General features: G+C 41.2%; 1 protein-coding gene across 11 annotated transcripts in view; it reads right to left on the bottom strand.

The window, feature by feature from the left end:
- PPFIA2 (PTPRF interacting protein alpha 2) overlaps positions 1-19,171 on the bottom strand; it is a 570,637-nt gene that overhangs the window by 84,468 nt on the left and 466,998 nt on the right. For 7 of the 11 annotated variants that reach the window (XM_069764416.1, XM_069764412.1, XM_069764410.1 and 4 more), the window contains 4 exons: positions 18,064-18,301; positions 14,341-14,370; positions 8,737-8,867; positions 1,529-1,704 (listed from right to left, as the gene is read on the bottom strand). In XM_069764416.1, the coding sequence (XP_069620517.1) occupies positions 1,529-1,704; positions 8,737-8,867; positions 14,341-14,370; positions 18,064-18,301 (575 nt within the window). The remainder of the gene's footprint in view (positions 1-1,528; positions 1,705-8,736; positions 8,868-14,340; positions 14,371-18,063; positions 18,302-19,171) is intronic. The other 4 variants (XM_069764417.1, XM_069764411.1, XM_069764413.1 and 1 more) reach the window with 1 other exon arrangement.

The following is a 19,171-nucleotide window of genomic DNA, read 5'->3' as shown; positions in this document are numbered from 1 at the left end:
ACTGGTCAGAATAGAATAGAGAAAAAAGATATATACACATAGAACACATAGATATATAGATGTCAGTGACACACACATATATATATATGTATGCGGGGGAAAAAGTGCGTCTTACAAAGCGAAAAATACGGTATATATCGATGTGTAAAGGACAGAGAACTGCTGTATGTAAAAGCTAATGTTAAAATCGCATTGCAATTGGATAGCAATCGCACTGCATTCGGATGTAAATCGGATGCTAGGTGTGAAAAATCGGATTGTACTCGCATGACACTCGTGCGAATCTTGGCAGAGAGACTCGGACCGATTTTTCATACGCTTAGTGTGCCTCCGTCCTTACAGTCAAAGGCTCCTGTGCAGGAATTGTATCTGGATCCCCTCCATCATACACCACCAGTGTACACGCATGTGTTATACACATACACAAGCTTACAAGCATTTCGCACTTAGATACACACATGTAGAAAATATGCACATGCATTACACACCCATTCACAAATTACAGATGCACATTACATGCATTTACATACTGTATTATGCATAAATATATAAGAGGCTGCAATATAATTTACTTTAATTTTGCAAACAACGCAAACAAAAACTAAAAAAAAGAAGTTGCTTTATGGTGAAAAGCTTGCAATTTTATCTTTCTTTCCTTTACCCATAATATACTGTTTATCTCAGTACAATATACCAATAAAGAAGAAAAGTAACAGTTAAATCTTTAGATTGAAAATAAATCTATCAGAAACAACAGTGCAGCCTGTGGCTCACTATTAGTGTTCCTGCCTCCCAAACTACAAGTTCTGAATTAGAGGCCTGACAAAGATCAGTTACAAAACCAAAGTGTTAATTACATTTCTACAGGTATAAACTTAGAACACAGGAAGAATGATGAAGGCCCCATAGGAGGCCCTCTGCCTACCCCTGTGACACCGGAAGAGATGCCAGAGCAGCGTTTCTGTGTTTTCAAACTTGTACTATGACTGGGCGCCCCTCCCTGAATCAGATGTACACCCTGTATGCCCGTCCCTGATACTGGCTATATGCATTAACCACTTTGAGGTATGGATTTTTTTACTGCACATTATTATACATCAGAACTCAGATTTTATGATAAAAACTCTGTCTGGCTGCTATGAAGATTTGTCAAGTAATAAGCTCAGAACTTTGGAAGCAATTTAATTTAACTGAAAGGGAGAAGATACAGATTAGATATTAGAAAAAACCTTTTGACAGTTAGGGTGATCAATGAGTGGAACAGACTGCCATGAGAGGTGGTGAGTTCTCCTTCAATTGAAGTCTTCATACAGAGGCTGGACAGACATCTGTCTGAGATGAATCCTGAATTGAGCAGTGGGTTGGACACGATGACCCTGGAGGTCCCTTCCAACTCTATCATTCTATGATTCTATGGTAAAGAGCAGTGCCACATATCACTGTGCCACCAGTGTGGTGATTCATTAGATATATAACATATATAACCATGGTATTATAAAGTAACATAATCCTAAGAAAGAACAATGACCTTGGAGGCCAAATTCCTTACTGAGTTGCCCAAGTCTTGCCTTCTCTTTTTTACCAAACAATCTGCCGATGGAGGACTTAATTCCTTTCTTCTTTGGAGCTTTGTGGAGAGAGTCTTGACTGCTGTTGGCACTCACTAAACCGAGGACATCAGGCTCAAGTGTTGCAGTCAAACTTCTGTAAAATAGTTATGGTAATTTTATAACAAAGCAGCATATATAGCAGTAGTATTTATTACACACATCGAAATCCATTATATGTACATTGTTGCAACATTATCGTTCTAAGATACAGAGCACACTATTATCGAGCCTGTAGTAGAGTTCAAGGTTCTTGTGAGGAAGGTATAGATGGCTGCTATTTTAAATAATTAGCAAAAGGGAGAACACATGGAGTTAGTTCTTAAATTGGAAACTTTATTCAATGCTATAGATTATCCAAGTGAAAAATATAGAAAACAATTTAAAAACAGAGGAAAGGTAGCATAATAGGGTCGATCATATTCATTGACAAATGTAATCATGTACAGATATATATAATTACAAGATTGAGTACAATAAGACATTCTCAGTACTGTACATAACATGCACCAATATGGTGTAATCCTCACCGCTAACATAACTAGGTTCTGTGCAGATTATTATGTTTAACGTGCTTATAGTGCTTTAGATTCCAGAGGGAAAGACTAACATACATTTCATAGGTTCATACCCATAGTGCTAGTTCATATAAGTGCCAATGGTCAGATCCACCAAAAGAGGTGCCAACACACGTTTCACAATCTTTCAAGCATAATACTTCATCAGAGGGAGATCCACTGTCTTCGAACCCAACTTGTCCATTTAAATACTTTCAGTGTTACTCACCTAATCAGAGTTCAGCCAATAGAGTCGAGCAGGGCGGTGCATGCTTACGCGAACCCAGCCGCCCTCCAAGCAGCATGCACTCCAGTCCTCAAGAGCCACCAACAGATTGTTTTCAAGATTTCCTTAATATTGGTGGTGGAATTCTTTCTGGCAAGGTGATGCAATTATAACCTGGAGAATGCTAAAGAAATCCTTAAAACATGACCAGTTGGTGGCTCTTGAGGATTGGAATTGAGGAACACTGATCTAGAGGCACGGAACAATAATAATAAATAGTCTTTATACTGCACATTTCTATTCAATCCAAATATGCATGTAATGTTCTTATATGGTATAGATATCTGTTCCAAAAGCATTCATTACACTTTGAAGAATATCTCAGAGGGGAAAGGTTGTTATCACTGCTCTGTTACCACTGCACAAATGTAAGAATACGTACATGTAACCAAACGCCATGCTACAAAATATCAAACAATGAGGGGAGATACTAGTTAGAAATTCAGAGCAAAATAGAAAGAAATATAAAATATCAATCAAAAATTATTACAAACTGTAAATATACAACGGGGAAGATAAAGAACTGGGAGTGGATGCCTACAGAAAGGATGAGAAGCTAAGTGCCTCTATACCCCTGTGGATGACGTCAATTCCTCTAATTTTTAATGACCGGGGGTGGCATCCATGGTGTTTTTTTAAGTGACATAGTTAGGTTTTCAAAAGTGAATTGTCAGTCATTGTCCTGGCCGCACCAATGTCCCTCACACACTCCCTTACAAGAATCTTCAGCTCCCTTGAAGTCAAACCTCCAAAAATCCTGGAAAAAGCCGCACTTTGCATAGTAGATAACATATGGTGTGCCAAAGGAGATATGATGTTTAATATCAAATTTATGCTTTCAACGGAAGCACAGCAAAGCATATTGAAACAGGCGAGACAGTGACAGCAAGGAAAACAGCCCAAAATAGAGCCTCTTGAGGAAAGTTGGTTAGCTAAGTTTGGTACATTGTGGCTATTCACAAGGATATCGTTAAGGTCTTTTTGCCCGTCGTAAGGTCATTAATGGAGATTCAGAGAGTGATTGTGCTAGAGCTGGATCCATCTTTAACACTGACCAATGTTTATCCAAAATGGATCTCATCGTGTGCCACTCATGGTTATATGTTAAAATAAAAGGTATCTTTTAGTCACGGTTTTTCGATTTTACAGGAAATCTTAAATTGGTACTTGGGGACATCTTTGCTTTACTATATCCCTTTTTGATGCACCTACCACCCCATCACCTTAAATCTCAGTTTTGAGATCCTTACTCTGTACTTCAAATCTCTCCTCAGATGAGCAGATCTGCCTCATCCTGGCCAATTGTCCAACCGGGACAGCCTTACTGGTGGACGCATTATGGCCGGACGTTGTGTGCAGCAAGGAATTTACTAACATAGATTTCCTGTATATATAAGTTTGTAGCGACTGATTGTCATCCAAAACAATGCTTATGTCAAGAAAATCATTTTTTTGGTATTATATTTATAGGTCAATTTGATGTTGAAGTGATTTGGCTTGAATTGACCAATGAATGTCTCGAGCTGCTCCGTGGCAATAAATCATCTATATATCTTAGCCAGCACTAGACATGGCCCGTGGTCTCCACGTCCTTGTCACCAAAAACACCCCTTTCCTAGAACCCCAGTAAAAGGATGGCATACGAGGGGGGCCAGGCCCCATCCATGGCAATGCCGCATTTCTGAATATAACAGAAAATCTTCATAATTTTCACTAGTATAATAATATTCACTCATATGCATAAGACAAGGGGGATAGCGTAGATTTCTAACTGGATTGCTGCAATGTGTGCAGCGTACACATGGGGGCAGCAGGATACAGTGAAAATGTACATATACAGGTACATAGATGTGTTCATAAATTGTAGGAGCTAAAGATGAACCATCAAGAGTACCAAAAGTAGGAAGGATGTGGGGAAATTATTTTGTTAAGTGCACAAATTGGGTACAAACCCACCAATAAATACACACCCCAATAATCCTGAAAAGTGCAGTGGCATAGAAATTACCTAAAACATCACTTCCTCATGTTTAAGAAATATTAAAAATACCAAACTACAATATGTATCTGTCCTGGTACCAGGCTTCCGTCACATCCCATGCGTGTTTCGCTTCAAATGCTTCATCCTGGGAATGAAGTAGTTAAAGCAAAATGGGTATCAAGTGATAAATGATAAATGAAGTAGCAAAATGTGCATCAGGTGTTCTGTTTGTTTTGGTATGTGTTTCTGGGTCCCTGTCCAACATCACTGAAGGGGAGCTAAATTGTCTCCTCTCCAAATCGCACCTCACCACTTGTGCACTAGACCCCATCCCATGCCACCTCCTCCCCAGCCTCACCACCACAATTATCCCAATCCTAACCCATCTCTTCAACCTATCACTAACTTCTGGTACCTTCCCTTCTGCTTTCAAACATGCCACAATCACGATTATCTGTAAAAAACAACCCTTGACCTAAACCCTATGTCCAGCTATCGCCCAATATCGCTGCTCCCTTCGCTTCCAAACTCCTGGAGCAGCACATCCACGCTGAACTTTCCTCCCTCCTCTCATCTAACTTGCTCTTTGACAGTCTGCAATCTGGTTTCCATCCCCATCATTCCACTGAGACTGCCCTGACCAAAATTACTAATGACCTAATTACAGCCAAAGCTAAAGGACAAAACTCTATACTCCTCCTCCTAGACCTGTCCTCTGCTTTCGACACAGTTGACCATTGCCTCCTATTGCAGGTCCTCTCCTCTTTTGGCATCAAAGACCTCGCCCTATTCTGGATTTCCTCATCCCTTTCCAACTGCACATTCAGAGTCACCCACTCCCACACTACCTCCTCATCCCACCCTCTCTCTGTTGGAGTCCCCCAAGGCTCTGTTCTAGGACCCCTACTCTTCTCAATCTACACACTTGGCCTGGGACAACTCATGAAGTCCCATGGATTCCTGTACCACCTGTATGCAGATGACACTCAGTTCTACTTCTCTGGCCCAGATGTCACCTCTCTGCTGTCCAGAATCCCGGAGTGTCTATCAGCCATATTACCCTTCTTCTCTTCTCGCTTCCTCAAACTAAATGCGGACAAATCTGAACTCATCATCTTTCCTCCATCTCACAGATCTTCCTTACCTGATCTATCTATCACAATTAATGACATCACGCTTTCCCCCGTTCCGGAAGTCCGCTGCCTCAGAATAATCAGCTCTTTCCACCTCCTGTCGCCTCCAGCTCAAAAATATCTCCAGAATCCGTCCTTTCCTCAACCATCAATCTACTAAAATGCTTGTGCACGCCCTCATCATCTCCCGCCTCGATTACTGCAACATCCTCCTCTGTGGCCTCCTTGCTAACACTCTTGCACCTCTCTAGTCCATCCTTAACTCTGCTGCCCGACTAATATATCTATCTCCTCACTACTCCTCCTCTTCTCCCCTCTGAAAATCTTTTCACAGGCTCCCATTCCCTCAGCATATCAAGTTCAAATTACTAATACTGACCTACAAAGCCATCCATAACCTGTCTTCTCCATATATCTCTGAACTAATCTCCCTATAACTTCCCTCACGTAATCTCCAGTCCTCCCAAGGCCTCCTTCTCTTCTCCACACTTATTAGCTCCTCACCCAACCACCTCCAAGACTTCTCTAGAATATCCCCCATCATCTGGAATTCTGTGTCCAACACATCCAACTATCAACCATATTCGGATCCTTCAGACGGAACCTGAAAACCTACCTCTTCAAGAAAGCCTACAGCCTGCAATGACCCCGCTGCCTCCTCACCACTACGGGAACTACCGCCTCACCAACACCGAAGCTCCTGCAACCAGTGGCGTAACTACCGCGGTCGCAGCAGTCGCCACTGCGATGGGGCCCGGCAGGTCAGGGGCCCGCCGCCCGGCAGGTCAGAGGCACCGGCCGACACCATGTTGTAGTGCAGGAGATCCTTCCCGCACGGCAACAGTCCGAGGCGTATCTAGGGGGGGGCAGGGCGCAGCTGGCGGGGGCGCAGTCGGGCCGCCTAATGTGGCGGCCTGCAGCGTCTCCCCCGGCGGCTGCATTCTGCCGCCCCCGCACTGGGGGTCAGCTGTTCTCTGCGCCGACTGTCAAGCTGACAGCCGGCACAGAGAAGCTGCAGAGCGCCGACTCCCAATGTGAGCAGAGGTGGAGGGGAGCCCCTGCAGAGTGGCTGCGGCAGGCAGGGAGAAATCCCTGCAGCGCCGCTGCCCAGCGATCTGTCTTCCTGCTTCCTCTCACACAGACGCGCCGCTGGATGACGTCATCAGCCAGCGGCCGGCTGTGTCAGAGGAAAGCGATGAGATGCTGCGGTAGAGCGTGAGGAGAGGTTAGGTGTGTGTGTGTGTGTTGCTCTCTGCAGGGGAATGTGCAGAGAAGTAAATGGTGTGTGTGTGTGTGTAGAGGGAGGTGAGGGCATGGATGGGGATGGTGGTGGAGGAGGAAATGATGGAAGTGGTGGAATGGGCAAGGATGGGGATGGTGGTGGAGGAGGAAATGATGGAAGTGGTGGAATGGGCAAGGATGGGGACGGTGGTGGAGGAGGAAATGATGGAAGTTGTGGAATGGGCAAGGATGGGGATGGTGGTGGAGGAGGAAATGATGGAAGTGGTGGAATGGGCAAGGATGGGGATGGTGGTGGAGGAGGAAATGATGGAAGTGGTGGAATGGGCAAGGATGGGGATGGTGGTGGAATGGGCAAGGATGGGGATGGTGGTGGAGGAGGAAATGATGGAAGTGGTGGAATGGACAAGGATGGGGATGGTGGGGGAGGAGGAAATGATGGAAGTGGTGGAATAGGCAAGGAGGCGTATCTAGGGCAGTGGCGTATCTGGGGGGGGGGCAGCCGGGGCATGTAGGGAATTAATTAATAGGGAATTAATTAATAGGGAAAATGTGAATTTGTGTGGAAAATATTTTGGCATGGTGGGGGGGCCCATTTGAAAGTTCGCACCGGGGCCCATAACTTTGTAGTTACGCCACTGCCTGCAACCCTCAACCTATTGTCTCCTTCCCCACCATTCTGTAGAATGTAATCCCGCAAGGGCAGGGTCCTCGCCCCTCTGTATCAGTCTGTCAATGTTAGTTTGTTTACTGTAAGTGATATCTGTAATTTGTATGTAACCCCTTCTCATGTACAGCACCATGGAATCAATGGTGCTATATAAATAAATAAATAATAATAATAATAATAATAATAATAATAATAATGTCACGAGGCTTTGATTTGAGACTTAATGCTTATAGGTGCTTTAACAGATAAACTAATATAAACAAATGGTTAAAAAGTGGTTTATTTTTTACTTCAAATTTCAAGTTATAATTTTTTTATTTATTATAATTTTTTACCACTTTTGCAATGTTGTGATAGTGACCTAATCAAATTTTTGATCATGTCTGGGTATTGATCCCGCTCCAACCCATAGATTACTCAGCTGGGAGCTGCCCTTCTTCAGCTTTGGGTTCGTTCACATTAGCGTATACCACGGTCGAGTGCTATCTGGTGTTTTATCGGATAGCACTGTGACCAATGTTATACTATGGGGCAGTGCGGATCAGCTATTTTTTTTCTCATGGCGATTTCATTATGAGAAAAAAAAAAACTGCAGCATGCTGAGAGTGGCTCAGGAGTTCAGATCACACACAGCCATACAGGTCTATAGATGCGTGTGAAACACTGGACTGCACTCGGATGTCATTTGCGTGCAGTCCGGTGTACGAGGCCACAAAGAATGGAGAAGATGGAGAAATTAGGTTCCCCATCTTCTCCACGCCTGTGCTGCGATTTTTTCATGCGAGAGAATCGGATCACACTAAGATGACACTCTGATCAAACTCTGATAGAGCTTGATCTGAGTTTCATTAGCATTAATCAATCCGATTCTCTCGCAGGATTTTGGCAGATCCTATGCAAGTCTCTATGAGACAACTCAAACAAAGATGATTGTTCTATACATATAACTCTCAGATCTGCTATTCTCCTATTCTGTAAGCGTCTATCAGGTACTTTGACAGTATAAAAGGGTCTGACTGTTGTGATTTTTTTTTTAATCCCTATGGTTTTGTAAATACCATAGATGACAAGTATTGTTACACTATTTAATTCCATATTCCATGGGTACGTTGTTCAATAAAAAACTGTAAAAAAACAAAACAATATAAAAGCATTAAACTTTTCCTTAAATTGTTAAATTTTGATAAATGTGGACTTTTACTTCATATTTGAAAGCAAAAAAGAAAAAGCAACTTATTAAGCCTGAAAATGTCCATATCTCACCCTCTGGCATCATTGTGATATGAAGATGGTAGAGTATGAGTCATCCTGAGAGCACGCGGTGTTGAAGGAGGGGAGGTTTCACATTTTATCGTGGCTTTATCTTCCCGGCCATCTTCCTCTACAATTGCAATCTAGACGAAGAACAAATTCAATAAAGCTTTATTTATGGAACCTTTATTATTCTATCAAAATGTCAGGAGATACATGATCATGTTTCAGTGATAAGGACCTACTGTTCTTGTGTTATAATGATTTCAAATAAATTGTATATATATATATATATATATACACACAAGTGCTAGAATATCATTAAAAAGTTTATTTATTTCATTTCTTCAATGCAAAAAGTGAAACTGATATATTCTATAAAGCCATTACAAACAGAGTGATCTATTTCAAGTGTTTATTTCTGTTAATGTTGATGTTTATGGTTTACAGACAATGAAAACCCAAAAGTCATTATCTCAGTAAATTAGAATACTTTATAACACCAGCTTAAAAAATTATTTTAAAATCCGAAATGTTGGCCTACTGAAATGTATGTTCAGTAAATGCACTCAACACTTGGTCGGGGCTCCTTTTGCATCAATTACTGCATCAACGTGGCGTGGTATGGAGGTGATCAGCCTGTGTCACTGCTGAGGTGTTATGGAAGCTCAGGTTGCTTTGATTGCAGCCTTCAGCTCGTCTGCATTGTTGGGTCTGATGTCTCTCATCTTCCTCTTGACAATACTCCATATATTATCTACTAGATGGTGGCCCGATTCTAACGCATCGGGTATTTTAGAATATGCATGTCCACGTAGTATATTGCCCAGCCACGTAGTATATTGCCCAGCCATGTAGTATATTGCCCAGCCACATAGTATATTGCCCAGCCACATAGTATATTGCCCAGCCACATAGTATATTGCCCAGCCACGTAGTATATTGCCCAGTGACATAGTATATTGCACAGTCACGTATTATATTGTCCAGCCACATAGTATATTGCACAGTCACGTATTATATTGTCCAGCCACGTAGTATATTGCCCAACCACATAATATATTGCCCAGTCACGTAGTATATTGTCCAGTCACGTAGTATATGGTCCAGTCACGTAGTATATTGCCCAGACACGTAGTATATTGCCCAGTGACGTAGTATATTGCCCAGACACGTAATATATTGCCCAGCTACGTAGTATATTGCCCAGTGACGTAGTATATTGCCCAACCACGTAGTATATTGCCCAGTGATGTAGTATATTGCCCAACCACGTAGTATATTGCCCAGTGATGTAGTATATTGCCCAGTCACGTAGCATATTGCCCAGTCACGTAGTATATTGCCTATCCACGTAGTATATTGCCCAGTCATGTAGTATATTGCCCAGTTACGTAGTATATTGCCCAGCCACGTAGTATATTGTCCAGTCACGTAGTATATTGTCCAGTCACGTAGTATATTGCCCAGACACGTAGTATATTGCCCAGTGACGTAGTATATTGCCCAGACACATAATATATTGCCCAGTGATGTAGTATATTGCCCAACCACGTAGTATATTGCCCAGTGATGTAGTATATTGCCCAGTCACGTAGTATATTGCCCAGTCACGTAGTATATTGCCTAGCCACGTAGTATATTGCCCAGTCATGTAGTATATTGCCCAGTCACGTAGTATATTGCCCAACCACGTAGTATATCACCCAGTGACGTAGTATATTGCCCAGCCACGTAGTATATTGCCCAGCCACGTAGTATATTGCGCAGCAACGTAGTATATTGCCCAGTGACGTAGTATATTGTGCAGCCACAGAGTATATTGCCCAGTGACATACTATATTACCCAGTGAAGTAGTATACAGCACAGAGCCACGTAGTATATTGCCCAGTGACGTAGTATATTGCGCAGCCACATAGTATATTGCCCAGCCACGTAGTATATTGCCCAGTGACGTAGTATACAACACAGAGCCACGTAGTATATTGTCCAGTGACGGAGTATATTGCCCAGTGACATAGTATACAGCACAGAGCCGCGTAGTATATCACACAGCGACGTAGTATATCGCCCAGTGACGTAGTATATTGCCCAGTGACGTAGTATATTGTCCAGTGACATAGTATACAGCACAGAGCCGCGTAGTATATTGCCCAGCCACGTAGTATATTGCGCAGCAACGTAGTATATTGCCCAGTGACGTAGTATATTGCGCAGCCACATAGTATATTGCCCAGTGACGTACTATATTGCCCAGTGACGTAGTATACAGCACAGAGCCACGTAGTATATTGCCCAGTGACGTAGTATATTGCGCAGCCACATAGTACATTGCCCAGCCATGTAGTATATTGCCCAGTTACGTTGTATACAGCACAGAGCCACGTAGTATATTGCCCAGTGACGGAGTATATTGCCCAGTGACATAGTATACAGCACAGAGCCGCATAGTATATCGCACAGCGACGTAGTATACAGCACAGAGCCACGTAGTATATTGGCTAGTCACGTAGTATATTGCCCAGTGACGTAGTATATTGCCCAGTGACGTAGTATATTGCCCAGTGACGTAGTATATTGCCCAGTGACGTAGTATATTGCCCAGTGACATAGTATACAGCACAGAGCCACGTAGTATATTGGCTAGTCACGTAGTATATTGCCCAGTGACGTAGTATATTGCCCAGTGACGTAGTATATTGCCCAATTACGTAGTATACAGCACAGAACCACATAGTATATTGCCCAGTTACGTAGTATACAGCACAGAACCACATAGTATATTGCCCAGTGACGTAGTATACAGCACAGAGCCACTCCACTTCCCATTCTCCTGCTGAAGATGCATTAAGCATTGAAATAAGCCTTGGATTTTACAGACCAGTGAGTGCCATCCATTTCTTTTATTTATTTGGACTATTAGTGCTGTTGATTTCTGGCACCCGAGAGTCCAGGTACACATGCCTGCACCGTTATTGATATAAAAGTGGATCTTTATGCCTTGGGTGCATTAGTGGTGCGGATCGCTTTGTTGTTTGTGTAAACACTTGAAATAGTTTGAAATGACTCTATATAATATATGAGTTTTCACTTTTTGTATTGAAGAACTAAAATAAATTAACCTTGTGATGATATTCTAATTTTGTGAGAAGCACCTGTATATTGCTTATTTATAAGTCCATGACAAAAACTAATCATGCCTTTCTAAAATTAGGTAATATAACTTCAGATAAATAACAACGCATGATAAATTTTACCATGTCATTATTTATCAAAATCTAGGCCAAAATGCAAAAGCAGTTTGCGAAATTGAAGTACGCCCCATGAGTAGCGTGCAGAGCCCCCATTAGCAGCAATAACTTAAAGTAATAATTTTCCAGTACTGTAATTTATATTGGTAGCTTTTTAGGGTCCACACAACTTTCTGATCGCTTTTTATTAAAACCTTTTAGGTTAAGTGAATTACATTTACTCGGCCATTTCCATTTTTTTTTTTCATTTCTGCTCAAACAGCTATGCACACAGCGATACCAAATATGCAAATGTATTTGTATTACTTACGTTTACTTATGTTTGGACAAATGGGGAGATTTAAACTTTCACAATTGACACCTAAGGTGTCGCCGAGGGGTTATAGATAACATTAGGGCTGCCTGCATCCACCACTTCAGCTTACTGCATACTATTCAAGTCATGGTCCACTTCAAAACATTTCTTTTGATGTGTTAGCATTATAAATATATAATTTATATATTATATATTTCATGTTCAGCTGACAGTCTAATGTGTATGGGAGCCCTGGAGATTTTATTAACGGGAAGTTAAGGATTTTGCATGTCCAATGTCGGATCGCCAATCCTTTTGTGCTCCCTGAAATATGCCGTCACCAGACATGTCTCATAGAGAACACAGGTGACCGGACAATCAAGTGCTCCTGTATATGGGAGAGACGGCCGAGATAGCTGCAGGCTGAACGATCATCTTCACCATCATTTGGCCTACAGTCATCTAATGTACTGTATATGGGGGACTTTTCAATTTACTCATCGGTGCTGTATGTGAAATGTAAAACAATAATGGCAGATTTCAGCAGCTAGACATCAGATGCATAGACAGAAAAATGGAATTACACCAGTAACTGAAATACGCCAGTCAAGTATTCAACTCCTAAAACAGCACTGGCCAATTGCTGACAATGGAAACTCTCTCCTGTGTCAATCATAGACTGGAAATTGAACTCGAAAACCTCAAATCTTGAGATCAGGGCGCAAATCTTAAAATGATTAAAATATATATATACGGTATATATATATATATATATACTAGATTGTGGCCCGATTCTAACGCATCGGGTACTCTAGATAATGCATGTCCCCATAGTATATGGACAATGATGATTCCAGAATTCGCGGCAGACTGTGCCCGTCGCTGATTGGTCGACGCAACCTTTATGACATCATCGTCGCCATGGCAAACATTATGACATCTACATCGATACTGTGCCCGTCGCTGAATCAGAAACGTGGGATTTCTATGTCCTTTATGACATCATCGTCGCTGTGCCCGTCGCTGATTGGTCGAGGCCTGGTGACCTCGACCAATCAGAGACACGGGATGTCTACGTCCTTTATGACATCATCGTCGCTGTGTCCCGTCGCTGATTGATTGGTCGAGGCCGCAAGGCCTCGACCAGAGACGTGGGATTTTCAGGACAGACAGACAGACAGAAAGACAGACAGACAGACAGACGGAAAAACCCTTAGACAATTATATACATACTAGATTGTGGCCCGATTCTAACGCATCGGGTATTCTAGAATATGCATGTCCCCGTAGTATATGGACAATGATGATTCCAGAATTCGCGGCAGACTGTGCCCGTCGCTGATTGGTTGAGGCAACCTTTATGACATCATCGTCGCCATGCTGTGCCCGTCTCTGGCGGCCTCGACCAATCAGAGACGCGGGATTTCCAGGACAGACAGACAGACAGAAAGACAGACAGACAGACAGACGGAAAAACCCTTAGACAATTATATATATAGATTCTAACGCATCGGGTATTCTAGAATATGCATGTCCCCGTAGTATATGGACAATGATGATTCCAGAATTCGCAGCAGACTGTGCCCGTCGCTGATTGGTCGAGGCAACCTTTATGACATCATCGTCGCCATGGCAACCATTATGACATCTACGTCGATACTGTGCCCGTCGCTGAATCAAAAACGTGGGATTTCTACGTCCTTTAAGACATCATCGTCGCTGTGCCCGTCGCTGATTGGTCGAGGCCTGGCGGCCTCGACCAATCAGAGACGCGGGATTTCCAGGACAGACAGACAGAAAGACAGACAGACAGACAGACGGTTAAACCCTTAGACAATTATATATATATATATATATATATATATATATATATATAGATATTGTATATACCGTTTTTTTTCAAGTGGAGAACCCCTTTTAGAGAAATACCATTATTAAACCTCATTGTGGGAGCAGAGAGCAGCAAGAAAAAGAATTTCTCAGCATATGGGGTCAGGCAAGTATGTTAATTTACACTGCCATCATTCTAAAATCTAACTATGTGGTAACAGAAAATGTAACGCACATACCTTTCTCCGGTGTTTCCGCAAGTCACTAGGCTAAATAGGGAAGAAATAAAAATAAGGTTTAAAAGATCAATAAGGCAAAATGTAAATACGACATATTTAGATTTGTAGATTGTGAGCCCTCGCGGGCAGGGTCCTCACTCCTCCTGTACCAGTCATGACTTGTATTGTTTAAGATTATTGTACTTGTTTTTATTATGTATACCCCTCCTCACATGTAAAGCGCCATGGAATAAATGGCGCTATAATAATAAATAATAATAATAATACAGTCGGGTATTCAAAATTTAAAGATTTCACTCTACAAAAATATTGCACTTCTGCATACATTCCTTAACTCCTTCATGACTGGACAATTTTTTTTTTTTTTCGTCTTAGTTTTTCCTCCAATACTTCCAAGAACCACAACTTTTTTATCTTTCCATCCACATTAATCATAGTTTGCTGTATTGTTGGAGATTTGTGATGTATGATCTGTCCAGTACAGGGCAGCGGCCAGTAGATAGTTTATATAGTTTTTTGTTTTTTTAATTCACCATGTAAATACGGTAAAACCGGACAATATGATTCTCCTGGTAAGTATGATTACGGAGATACCAAACATGCATTTTTTAAAATTAAAATGGGGGGGGGGGGAGGGAATTTGGAAATTTGTGAAACAAAACAAACAAACTTTTTTTGCTTGTGATGACATTTTCTGCCACCCATAACGTTTTAAATTTTCAGGTTATGGAGCTGAGTGAAGGACTTCTGTTTTGCGCCCTGAGCTGACCTTTTTACTGATAACATTTGGGGTAGATACAATGTTTTGCTAATTGCCTCTTATTGCATTTTATTGGGGTCACAAAATCAAAATTCTGGTTCTCAATTTTTTTCTTGTTACGCCATTTACCAATCGGATTAATTTATTTTATACTTTTATAGATCAGACTTTTACAAACACAGCAATTCCAAATATGTGTATTTTTTTTCTTGTAATTATTCTATTTTTAATGGGACAAAAGGGGTGATTAGAAATGTTGTACTTTTATTTTTTTAAACTTTTTTTTTTTACTATTTACTGTACTTAATTGTCCCGTGAGAGGATTTGAAACTGCGATCATCTGATCTCTTGTACTATACATAGCGGTGCACCAGCACCGCTATGTACAGTGAAAATCACGATCTCCCCTATGATCACCAGCTATATATATAGGTAGCCTTTTACAGGAGAATCGTTATGACAAGCAGAGGTCTTCAGCAGACCCTCGGCTGTTATGCAAACCATCAGCGTTCTGTAATCATGTCACGAGCGCGCCAATGGGAGCGTGGAATGACGCGCCAACCTGCCGGCGTGTTAAATGCCGCTGTTAGAGGCACATTATGGCTAATAAAATTAGCAACACAATAGATGATATAAATGTTCATCATATGTATTATGTTGTTAAAGGGAATCAAACAGCAGGATCAACCCTCATACGCTGTCGATAAGGGTATGTAGTTCAAAGAGAGTGGAATAAAATGATACATTTGTATCTGATATCTAATGTGTTATTCTCAAAAAAGCCACATTTTTATTTATTTATAAATCAGCTGGTAAGATCTATGGCTGGACAAAGATCTTCTTGACAATCTGCCTCCAGAGCTTATTTTAAATTAACAGTGGGCATTACTAGTGTGAGACATGTAGAAAGTAGAACAGACTGTCAGTCATTACATGTCTCACTCTGGTAAAGCCCCCTTTCACATACAATAAGCCCTGGTGGCAGATTCTCAGCGAGATCTCGGTCAAGACTGCTCTGCTCAACGGGGTCGTCACTGCAGACGTCGTGCTGATTGACAGCCGGCTCCCCGCAGTTAGGCAGGCAGAAGCAATCCATCAACAAAAATTATATCAGCAGAATCACCCTGTCAACAACGCAGAAGAGAAGATGTTGCTCTGTTGATGTGACATCAGTGGAAGGCGCAGAATCACCAGCATGAGCGGTAGTAACTATCTGCCTATAAGATCATAGCCCCATGCGCAAAAGTAATACAGCCACTGATAACTCCTGTAAATTTGTTTTTGTCTTTTAAGCATTTTTTGTAATAGGGTTTTTATTTAAAATTTTATACTGTTTTGTTTTTACTGCCGGTATACATCACTGTACATTGCAGACTGAAGAAAGAGTTAACAGTCAAACCCATCGATTATTTTGTTCTGACCATATGGTTTGTAACCTCTTATCTCTTAAGGTAAAGTTACTATAAAAAGTGACCTAATATTTCACCCCTTAAGGACCAGAGGTATTTTTGGTTTTGCATTTTCATTTTTTGCTCCACTTCTTCCCAGAGCTTTAACTTTTTTTTTTTTTGCAAAATGGCCATGTGAGGGCTTGTTTTTTTGCGGTACAAGTTGTACTTTTGAACACCACCATTGGTTTTACGATGTCATGCTTTTGAAAGCGGGAAAAAAAATTACAAGTGCTGTAAAATTGAAAAAAAAAACTGCAATCCCACAGTGTTTTTTGGTTTTTCTTTTTTACCGTGTTCACTAAATGGTAAAATTGACCTGCCATTATGATTCTCCATGTCCTTACGAGTTCATAGACACCAAACATGTCTAGGATCTTTTTTATTTAAGTGGTGAAAAAAAATTCCAAATGTTAAAAAAATAAAAAATTGCGCCATTTTCCGATACCTGTAATGTCTCCATTTTTTGTGATCTCAGGTTGGTTATTTTTTTGTCTGATGACCTGAAATTTTTAATTATACAATTTTGGTGCAGGTATGATATTTTGCATGTTATTGCATTTAAATGCAATGTTGCAGCAACCAAAAAAACATAATTCTGCCATAACCAGATCGGCTCTGCTACATACAGATGATGATCAGATCGCCTGTATGTAGCAGAATTGCTCACTTGCTATGCGAGCTGACCACCATGCAGCGTTCATAGCACTTTAGCAGCGATAACCATAAAGGTCTGCTGGAGACCTCTGGTTGTCATGCCAACCAATCGGTGACCCACGATCACGTGACGGGACCACCGATGGGCGGAATTTAGAGGAAGCACGTGTTAAATGCCGAGACATGTGCCTCAAAAGATGTGGGCTCAGCGACGGCGCCCACATCAAAAGGGAAGGAGTCCTACATCGGAGTAATATTATACCCGATGTCAGAAAGGGGTTAAATACGTTTTTGTGCTACAAGTATTTAAAAAAATCTTTTTTTTAAATTTTATTACATACCACAATCTTTATTAATAAAACAAAATTGGTAATATTGAAATTTTCACACTGGCCAATGAGATGAGACCTTTTTATCTCATATTTCCTGTCCTTTCGAGAAGAATGTTCAGCAAGGCTCCATGTTATCTGTGGCAGTATCATTATGGGAGACAACACATATATGCAGCTGATAACACAGGATCCTCTAATTACAATAAGCAATGTCACAGCTGACCATGTTCCCCTTCCTTTCACAATGACCTTTGCACACCTTTATTAGACTCTTTACTACAAAAGATTGGGTTGATATCTGACTACTGTGGCTATGTACATATGTTGTTTCCTGAAACAATAGGATTTTGAAGCCTAAAAAAGCCCCAGTGGCCAGTGTGAAAATTACAAGGTTTCTATTATTTATATTTAATACAGATTGTTATATGTTAAAAAATAAAATATTGCCAATTTATTTTTTTAAAATACAATATGAAACCCCATTCAGCTTTGATATTGCACTTTCATGTTAAAACAAGTAACTTACTAGCGTCATTACTCCCATACGATCCATCTCTCTTGCAGGGCTGCGTGGTGTGAGCTTGGGAGTGGAATGTCCACTTGGAGGTGATGAGCTGGCTAAGGAGGAGGCAGTCACTGAACCAGTAATCGAAGTACCTGGGTGAATTCTTGCCAAGTTAAGACCTTCCAAACTAACGCTGGCCACTCTGTTCTCTATCTCCTCTGCCCTTAGTTCTGTAGATTCCTTTTCTTCCTGAATGAGCCTGGTGGAAATCAGAATGAATCACGATCAAGAAAAGACAAAACCCTGAACTTCACCCCGACATTAACAACAACAGCACAGTCTCATTTCTCTTTCGAGCCGCTTCTTACGAGAGGTTTGTACATAATTCAACATTTTTGTCTTTACTTTAATGTCATCCACGGTCTTTCTACTCCCTCCTCCACTTTCAGTTCAGTATCATAGCATGCCTTGTTCAACTGTGCTAAAGAGATACATGCCAAGATTTCATGCCCACTTATCTCATTACTATCCCTGAGGAGCATGTGTCACTACTGTCTGCCGTCTTCACATTCACTTCACTTACTTTGTATTCAGTGCAACACCTACACGTTATTATCCTAGATCTTCAAATATGATTGGGCAAACTGTTATCTCTGAGGATTTGGAGGGGATATAAACCACACAGATTTTGCTGTCTACTAAAGGTATATTTTATACATATTTTATATATTTATTATTAATCATTTTATATATTATATATTTTACATTTTTTTATTATACAATATGCATATTTTTGCATATGGTACCAAAGCATACCTATTAGAAATATTGGTTGTAACAGATTCCACCCCTTTTTGAGTAGTGCACAATTCAGTTTTGTTCCTAGTCTATCACAATTATATAAAAAGACTTTTTGGCAAGTTCAACTTAGGGTACCGTCACACAGTGGCATTTTGATCGCTACGACGGCACGATCCGTGACGTTCCAGCGATATATCCGTGACGTTCCAGCGATCTCGCAGTGTCTGACACGCTCCTGCGATCAGGGACCCCACTGGGAATCGTACGTCGTAGCAGATCGTTTGAAACTTTCTTTCGTCGTCTAGTGTCCCGCTGTGGCGGCATGATC

Source organism: Ranitomeya imitator, chromosome 4, assembly GCF_032444005.1.
Source record: "Ranitomeya imitator isolate aRanImi1 chromosome 4, aRanImi1.pri, whole genome shotgun sequence".
Classification (NCBI taxonomy): domain Eukaryota; kingdom Metazoa; phylum Chordata; class Amphibia; order Anura; family Dendrobatidae; genus Ranitomeya; species Ranitomeya imitator.
Note: the sequence above shows the minus strand (reverse complement) of the source record. Positions and strands in the feature narration are given on the sequence as shown.